The 9,677-nt window shown below is 38.4% G+C and overlaps 1 protein-coding gene across 2 annotated transcripts; it reads right to left on the bottom strand.

Moving 5' to 3' along the window:
* Positions 1–2,079: 2,079 nt before the first annotated feature.
* Positions 2,080–9,127, bottom strand: LOC131790467 (C-reactive protein). Of its 2 annotated transcripts, none has more exons than XM_059107684.2 (5): positions 8,732–9,127; positions 6,828–6,942; positions 5,993–6,052; positions 4,238–4,463; positions 2,080–3,658 (listed from the first exon to the last, which is right to left on the bottom strand). In XM_059107684.2, exons 1-5 carry the CDS (start codon positions 9,086–9,088, stop codon positions 3,292–3,294), a joined length of 1,125 nt encoding a protein of 374 aa, XP_058963667.2. In that variant the 5' UTR covers positions 9,089–9,127; the 3' UTR covers positions 2,080–3,291. The 2 variants fall into 2 exon arrangements, with proteins under 2 accessions (XP_058963667.2, XP_066020382.1); XM_066164285.1 differs by having other exon boundaries at positions 4,238–4,355.
* Between the last annotated feature and the right edge of the window lie 550 nt (positions 9,128–9,677).

Raw genomic sequence — 9,677 nt, 5'->3', positions numbered from 1 at the left:
ATGGTTGGTTTGAAAAGCCTAGAAATCTACTAAAATTTCCCTTGCAGCCTTAAAGCAGCTGGCTTTATCAATTAATCAGACGGTATTTTTTTAGATTACTTTAAATAGACTGTTAATGATAATCTGTATTTGCCGGTTTCTGCGACAACCACAAAACTTTATAAATTTTGAATGAATGAAAAATAAGCTGCATCTTTTATCAAAGCAAACCAGAGGATGTACCGCATAATTTCTGGTTTTATGACAAAATCAAAGGTTTTGGCAAGACTATAACCCAGACGTCAGTTCCATTTGGTGTGGAGCCAAACTCCGGCGAAAATCATTATAAACCCAATTTATTCGGCTCAGTCGGAGTAACAAAAAGACTCAAATTATCAAAGAAATTTCATCCATTCTCTAATAAAACAAAGGCAGCAGAATCCTGTCTCTGAAATGCGACTGTTAATTCTTATTATTTGTTTTGACTTGTATATCCTTCTCCGAATTTTATTAAAAGATGATTATTAAGGTAAGATTCTACCTTTGAATACCGTTTCGCGGTGCAATAAACTCCCACTTATTTAACCCTATTTGTAAGAATGATAACTTTGTAGCACTTAATTAGAGAGTTGGAATAACTAGTAAGAGAATAATACATGGGCGCGCGTAGATATGGAATTTCTCTTCGAGTTGAACACGAGAAGAGAAATCCCAAATATACATGTAAACCATGTATTATTTTGTTTATCATTTAAACACAATAGCCCTTTCCCGACAAGAAAAGCCGACTTCGTTAATGAACGAATATAAATGAATCACCAATTCCCAAAAAACAATCGTAGAGTGCGTTAGCGCTAACTCTTAAGATGGAAAAATGTGTTGAGTCATGATTACAAAAAACAACAATGGTCGTAATTTTCAATTTACAAAATGCTCATTTGTTGACTTTGTCCTTTCCGACAGAAGAAGTCTTTCTGGTAAACGGCCAAAATCGGCCAGTGGCAAATCTTCCAGTTGTCGATTTTTATTCTCAGCCGCGAGAAATGCCAACACCAACGCCACTGAATACGTAACGTTCGGTTTTTCTTTTTGCATATTGGTTTTTTTCCCCTTCTAGGAAAGTTTAAACCTCACTGTCTGTCAGCAATACGGATATTTTAGTGTTTTAGCCGACACCTTGGTCCGCCATCGCCATCACCACTTTTATCAATATATCTCATTTCCTTCCAAACCTCTTTCAGGTTAAGATATGCAGACGGTTTACCATTTGAGTAGAATTCTAAATTTCACGTTCATTTCACAACTTTACAAAATTTACAGCATCAAGAGTCTATTGACGCATGCATAGTCGTAAGCCGCTCTACATGTGGGTCGATAATAAGCTTTGAGGCTACCAACCTCACTTACACGTTGTGTAACTTCTTCTGTTTTATATCCGCAGAGTTTTGCTCTCTAAAATACTAAACATTCTAGTTAGAGATACTTTTCTAAAGCTTTGAGAACATCCTTGAGGCTTCAAGTGATTAGTTTCCTTGTGACGACTTCAAAACTCTTGTCACAAGGAGCAAAATTTGGTTATATAAACTTTAAAGGTTGTAGCCCAAGTAATCCATATTCCCCAGATTAAAACGATATTAATCTGTTTCTTGGGCAAAACACTTTACAGTCACACTGCCTCTCTCCAACCAGGAGTATAAATGAGTAACGGGGAATCGTGAGGGAAGTCTGATGAAATGCCAACGGGTAGCCTTTCGATGGACTAGCATCCATTCAGGGAGCAGTAATAATATTCCTTGTCGCTTCATGCTCTATGAAAACCGGGATAAGCTCCAGCTGGGTGGGCCAATAGGTTCCGGTACAAATTTAACCTTTATACCTTTATTTTGTCTTCCAAAATAATTTCTATAACTGTTGATAGGGAACAATTTGTAAGGGAAAGACCATTGTCAAAGTTATGAAAGGGCTGAGGTAAAATAAGAACCATTTCGGGTCGAAGAAGGCGAAAAAGACATTCGAATGACTAACTGAGAAAAAATTCATTTGTTGTCTTTTGATCATAAACTGTTACGGTATAATCTAACCGACAGAAAAACACCACAATCCTACAAACTCAACTACTTTATTAAACAACGAGTGATATTCTTAATAAGGAGAGACTCCTAAAGACAGTAAAACTTACTTAAGCCCACTACAGTATATATATTAGCTCACCACTGAGCCAAACTCACAGTTTCCTCCAACGTTTCTTGAATTAGCAATCTTCCACTGTAGCTCTCTCTCTCACAATGTAGCTTTCTAAACAGTCGGTCACCCTCGACAATAACAACTACTTAATAACTGAGTCCTTATAAACATCTACAGAGTGTTCTGCAATATTCCAGAAGCTTACAAAAGAACTGTTTTAATAGAATTACGTAATAACTGCGTGACCAGATGAAATGTTCCAGAAAGTTCCATAGTACGCATGTCAGCATAACTAAGCAGTCTGGAGATCTCTGGAAGCTTATATTTACAACAACAATCACGCATAACAGAACACTTTTTAGCTTCAAAAAAAAATTGCATACGAATCTACCCCACAACCTGTTGAGGGTCCATAGGGCACCTCGAGATACTAACTTTATAACCTGTTTAATGGTTCAGCCCTAAATCTAATGACTCTAAAATCGACGAAATCTCATGAAATGAGAGAGGATCAACCTAAGGGACTACAATAACCGTAGAGGTCTTCATCGTTAAAAGGTTATCTCTCTCTTGCGTAATTTTTGGTGATTTAATTACTGGTGATTTAAGAAATCTCAGGAAGACCTAGAAATAGCAAATCATTAATTGCGAATTTTGCGCAAGTGATCAACCCATACATGCCTAATTATTTGTTATGTGCAAACAAAACGCGAGATACAGGAAACGGAGTTCTGGGTAAATTTTAGTCATTTTCTTGAGCGAGAAAATATAATACAACAAAATTGAAATTTATGACCTGTACAATGATAAGAATAATCTCAAAGGGATTTTCTGCTGACTCAGTAAACCCGTAAGGAGATTCAAAATTTGCGCCTAAACCTCAAGCATTAAGTTTCTGAGTTTAACTTGTGTGAATAAATAAGTAGATATAGATAACTAAATAACGATACCTTCCGAAAACAAAAGTGAATACTTAGACTTAATAATGCGCACACCTGAGAATGTTTGATGCAAATATACCCTAGAATCCAGTCAGCACCTCAATGACACTATGAAAACCAATATTACTCCAGGCATGTCAGACTTTTGATTGAGTGTTTCGTTCATCGAACAAGAGGTTATGGTTCTTCAGTGTTTGACAATCACACTGCCATGGGTTAGCGTTTTAAATTCGGACCAGGTGACAACGGAACCACTTGGTATCCTGCAGTTTGTGTACTGAGCAGCAATTTCTTTTCCGGACAGAACCCGGTCCCACATGTTGACCTCAGCCAGTTGGGCATTCAGTGTGTCCTCCAGTGTAAAACCTCCTCCAAGGGTGTCTTGATCTTGCCCGAGCACTAAATGGCCTCCAGATCGGACTGTATATCCCACTTCAAAACCCATATGCTGGCCTTCAAATTGACCGTTTTTATACAGTTTGAGTTGACCATAAGTATTTTCCCAAGTGAAACACAAATGATGCCAGGCACCATCATAGACCGAAGCATTGAAACTAAAGGAAATTCATATTCATGAAATGAGTGATTTATATTTTCTTCATTTACTGCCCAGTCTGTTTCTTTCTGAATCATCCATCGCTTCATTCGTTCCAGTATCATCCTTACACCCGTTCACCCACCCTCCCTCCCCACCTACGAAGAAATAATTATGTTTGAGTAAACTCAGCTGGTCCAATTTTAAGGAGAGGAGAAGCAGACAAAATGCTCTTACGGGATGTCTAAAATTATAAATGGTACGACTCCAACCTACTTTTAAAGATGTCTTCCGGTTGCTAAAACAGACAACTAACGGGACTGTTTTTCTTACACCGGGGCAAGTCTGAAATGCATTCCCAAACAAAACATGTCCGGGAATCGAACCCAGGCCACAGGGGTGGGAGGCGAGCGCTTTCACCACCGCACCATCCCCGCTCTCTAGGGGCATTTAGTGATGGCTAAATGAAATCGTACGAATCTTATCCCCTTTTTCGTGACCATATTGGAGGATGGTCATGGTAATGAGAAATTGTTGAAAAGGGTTGAATTAAGTTTCATCATTGACCCGATTTTCAAAAAAATCAAATAAGAATTACCTGCCATGTTTTTCATTGATGGCGAAAGCTGTCTCAGTTGGATAACTTTCGGCATAAATATCATTGTCATCGAGTTTGGCATAGCTGAAGATAGATTGCAGCTTTTGGTCTGTAACAACTTTTACAAAAAAACACAGCGATAACTGGCTGAGGTCCGATGGTATGGCTGGATATTTCATGGCATAGTTTTCAATGGAACGCGGCGCAGGAAATACGAGTAAGTATCCTATAAGAAAAAGTTGAAAGGGCATCGGGCAGAATGCGGGAACATCATTAATTATTCATAAGCGATAAAGCGGCAAATTTAAACGCGACCTCGCTTTGAAGAGCTCGAAATTATGGAAGAAGGGCCAAAAATGGCCCACTAGGCTTCATAAAACTCACTTTTCTGAGTTTAAGAAGAGCTTGCTTCTAAATCAACGCACGGCTTTTTGAAAATTATAGATGCATCTTCAATTTGCACCTAAAATGAACGATTTTTACGAAGCAGAAATAGCATCCTTTTGCACTTGAAAATACTTAAAATTCGGTCATTATTGGTGCGAAAGTTATTTTCAAGAGCGATTTTGCGAAAACCCTTTAGACGGTCTAAAATGGTTGTCATGTTTAACAAAGCATTCACCGCTAATTTAGTGGAAAAACTTGGTGCTTAACCAGTGAAACTGCTCTCCCTTCCCTTCTTTCTACAGAATTATCAAAGAATCTCGCGAAAACCTGAGTCAAAATAATAGCTTCCGCATCAAGGTGATTCCTCAGAAATAACAGTTATCGAACCATATTTTGTGAAGCTTTCCTTGATTGTTCTCCAGAAATCTCTGCTTCGAGAACGACAATAAAAAAGACAGGTTACCATGCCTGCCAACTAGTTGTGATGGGAAAATCTTACCCAATTTATGCCTGCACTGATACTAATACTAATGTTATTTCATCGGTTCACCGTTCATTTTGCGGTAGTCGGAGGCAAGGGTTAAAATAATACTTGATAGGTAGAAAGTCTCGAGCGTACGTAACAATGAAATATACAATTTAAGGAAAAATCACTCAATTTTTAGCGACATCGACTCAAAACGTTCCTCAAGTCCTCGCTTTCATGGTCATAATTTGCATCCTCGAGTACCGGGCTTCGTGCACGCTTACTGCTCTATCTTTTTTCCCGCTAATTCGTTTATTATTATTATTTTTTTATTCAATGGAATAATTCGTATACCGAAATCCCTAAATAAAACACATAGGCCACCGTGCTCGTTCAAGAGCAAAACACCATCGTGCCTGTTCTCCTCGCCCATTGATTGAAAAAAGAATATCATGTTCTCGGAATGCGCCCCTACTTATTTCCCTTATTGCACGATATTATGAGGAGTTCAGGATGCGCAGTGCAATGCTGAGGAATCATCTTAATATGATAACTTTATACGGGGTGGTCATAAAGTAAGATGGTATTATTCTCAACCAATAAGAGAGCACGAATCTCTTTATCTCACTTAGGCAATAAAACCATAGAATGATGGAGAAACACTAAAGCACACGTGGTGGAACCTGTCACCAGGTTCCGTTAATAGCGCATGTCGATGTAGCTTTAGCTGTTCCCACTTAGAGCTGTAATTTATTGGAATAAAAGCACGGTTTTGTCGCTAAAACTTTGTTAGTATGGTTGTGTTAGAGCAGCACCAATCAATGGGAAGGGTTTACTTTTTCGCTTATTACTAAAGCATATCGTACGAAGAATATTATTGATAGGAATGTACATTGACTTACCTATATCGCACATTTGTTTCCCCTCTGGCCCTGATAAACAACTGCAGTTGTGATCGACTGCTATTAAACGGATGAAGACAAAGGTTAATAAAACAATAAAACATTCAAAATCATTTATAATCTTTAAATACCTTAATAGTATCTTTATGATTTTTATCAAGACTTTCTTCATATAAGCGATTGTCTTGCAGGAAGTTTTCAATTGAGTATTGAAAGAGATCCCCGATGGCGTTAATGTTGCCTCGACTTTGCCTTGTGATTGGTCTAGAAGCTTGAAGCGCTGGAAAATGCGAAGGTTCGAAATGGAGTTGGTTTAAATTTTGCATCTGATTGATTGGGATGGTGATACAAGTATTGTTGTCTGTTTTTGACGATTTTAATCTTTTCTATGTATAGTAATTGCGATTACTTTGGTTTTGGTTTATTAACAGTGAATTGAAAACTGCTAAATTTGAGTACATCGTAGTCGAGTATGCGGTGTACTTAGCACATACTGGTAGATGAATCCGGAAACTCTGATAATCTCCTTCGCTGCCGTTTTTTATGATGTCACGCAACGATCCCTACCAAAGAAGGCCTCGTGAAGCCTTCGGTGACGAAAGGAATTGTAAAAGCGCCAACGAAAAAATCATATTTGAAGACTTTCTATGATTATGACTGATGATATTTTTAAAAAATTAACAAGATAAAGAGTGTTCTGCTATTTTAACCCTTCAATTAGCAATCTGAAGACTAGTCGTGTTACTTGGAGGCGAAGTTTTACCCTGGCTACATCACTTGTCCTGGTGAAGTTTAAAAAACAATTTTAATGATAAGAAGAGAGAGTTCAACTTACTGTTTTCACAATGGTTTCCTCTGTACGATCTCGTACAGCGACAAATATAGCCATTTGTTTGATACAGTGGTACACAAGTTCCGTTGTTCTGACATGGCCCACTTGAGCAGGGAGACTAAGAACAAGAAAATCGTTCATTCTCAGTAGAGCCACTTAAAACGACAAAACCGCGATGATTACGTCCAACACAAGCTGTGGTTCATATCAAGGAGTGGAGCTAAAATACGAAGGGATGATAGTGATTTATCAATTAAGACTAACGCCCCAGTCTCAACACGGGGCTTCGTATATCAGTTGGAAGTATCTCGCTTATACGACAAAACCGCGACGATTACGTCCAACACAAGCCTTGGTTCACATCAGTGCGAGGAGCTAACATGCGTAGGGATGATGGTGATTTCTCACGGAAGACTAACACCTCGCCTCTCAATATGAGGCCTCGTATCTCAGTTGGTAGAAGCGCTCAACTAGTTCATGGGAAGCACGAGTTCATTTCCCGAAGTGTCAGCCTTCTTTTCTGTAGTTTCTTTAGCTGCAGCTCAGTTAGAACTGCTTAGCAGTCTACCTATCCATGCTTAGCGCAGATATTTCACCATAATTCCAAAGTTTATAAAATTAAGGCCACCGTTTTTATGTTGCTGGCACACAACGTTTCCCTTGATTTTATCTTTCCTGTTTTTCCACAAAAAAGAGAAGCGGAGGCCTTGAGCTGTGTTTTTTACTGTATCAGGAACACTCATCAGTGAAGCACTGTAGATCAATTGAGAAGCACCTAACGTTTTGGGAAGAAGGGATCTACCATAGAGTGGAAAGAGCGTAATTAACGAGGATTTTAAGTGACTAACACCTACTAGATAGAGATATTCAATTCAGTCGGTCACCTCAGTTCTTTCTACCCTCTGCCCATTCAAACGGAATACTTAGGCAAGGAATTTCTTTCACCAGATGATCGTCCTTTCAATCATGTTTGCCACATCCTTGGATTTAACGCAAAATCTCCTACGAACGCTGTACAGGTCGACGTAAAAAACTGGTACAAGAATCCGCAAAAATTGCTTATTGATAGTCATAACCATTACAATTTCCTCAAACGTGATTGGCACAATAGCTGCTTTATTTTTCGCAAATAGTTCTATACAACTGTCATTGGACACTTGGCTGCAATCAGACAGTTGAAGCAGCCAATCATACTGAGTCTACCCAGCCAATTCCACCTATCACAGAACTAGTCACAATAAGCATAGCAACAAACACTTATCCTTAAAGTACTGAGAAATTTCCAAAATGGAAATCACAAATTGTGAAAATTTTGACATTTCACCGAAGCAAATTGAAGAAAATCAGAGCAAAATTATCGTAGACGAGCGCCTCCCTTCGTGCAGCCTTAGCTTAATAACAAAAATCATTTTAATCATATTTACTACAGCAAAACGATGTTCCGAACCTTTCTCATTGCCTTTTGATGTTTTTAGTGACCTTAAAAAGCGAAAACATAAAAATCATCCGGAGAAACATCATACGGGCGCGCGTGCGCCAACATTGTGCAAAAACCCTATGGAGCCTCCTTAAAGGAACTTTACTTTTTTCAGAGGAAGTCCAACTGCATCTTTCTCTACTTTTTGTTTTTTTGTGTGTGTGCGTGTTTTTAAATTAAGACCTGATCTACGAAATTGTCCCTGGTAAAGTTTTGTAATCGCTGACAACTACTTCCAATAGATATCTATACTATACGTTTTCTCCAATGAAGGTTCGCCAGTAGTCCAATGTTGGCTTAACTAGTTCATAGACTAACCCGTGTTTCTTCCTAAAATGCTGCATTTAAAGTTTTAGGTTTCACATTTAAAGAATTGAGTATTTTAAAATTTCACGAGAATTTCCCGAATGGTTGATGAACTACAACTTACCAGTCGACTAAAATGGTGAAAAGAAACATTCGTCTTAAGTTCCGTTCTAGCTCTGTACATGTCCGTGTTCAGCAGTTCACAAATGTACCAACCATTATCTGGATATGCCGCCAAGTTATACGAAAAACATTCGCTTTCAGCTATGCATTCGAACGGGCAATGAAATTTGTCCTTAATGAGAAAAGATGCGATAACTGATGTCGAAAGATGTTTTTGAAAAACAGCCATGAAGTTTCCGTACATAAATTCTCGGTTTCCCGATCGGAGCAAATCGCCAGGTTGAGTGGACCGACCGTATTGAGTGATGGTAGAAACCAGAATAAATACGAAAATGAAAACAAAGCTGAGGAACGCCATAGCCGGAAAGATTGATGGTTTTGGCTTGAAAAACCTCCCTTACAGCCTTTAAACAGCTGGCTTTATTAATTAAGCAAAAGATATTTGTTAGATTACTTTACTTGGACTTGTTAATATTAATCAGTATTTGCCGGTTTCTGTGACAACTACCAAACTTTATAAATTTTGAATGAATGAAAAATAAGCTGCAGCTCTTATCAAAACAAACCAGAGGATGTACTGCATAATTTCTAGTTTTATGTCATGATCAAAGATTTTTGTCTTCCTTGAAAGAATTTTTTCATAAGCAAAGAGCTTCCACGAGTGAATGTTTGTCAAGTGTGCGATGTGAACAAAATAGGCTAATGACATAAAAGACGAGGCCCAAGCTGAGCGGTAGCCACGAAAATTCCCCAAGGGGACTCGCCCACGTACGAGACTATGACTTATTTATTAACTTATATTTAAAAATATGTTTATCTAAAATCAAAAAATATTCTAGAAAAACTTTACGCCGGCGCGCGTGCCAAAATTGCGCAGAAACCCTATGGAGCCTCCTTATGGGAACTTTACTTTTTTCAGGGGAAGTCTGCCTGCATCTTTCTCTGCT

The sequence above is a fragment of the Pocillopora verrucosa genome, chromosome 3, assembly GCF_036669915.1.
Source record: "Pocillopora verrucosa isolate sample1 chromosome 3, ASM3666991v2, whole genome shotgun sequence".
Lineage (NCBI taxonomy): Eukaryota > Metazoa > Cnidaria > Anthozoa > Scleractinia > Pocilloporidae > Pocillopora > Pocillopora verrucosa.
This window is presented reverse-complemented; position numbering and strand designations above follow the sequence as displayed.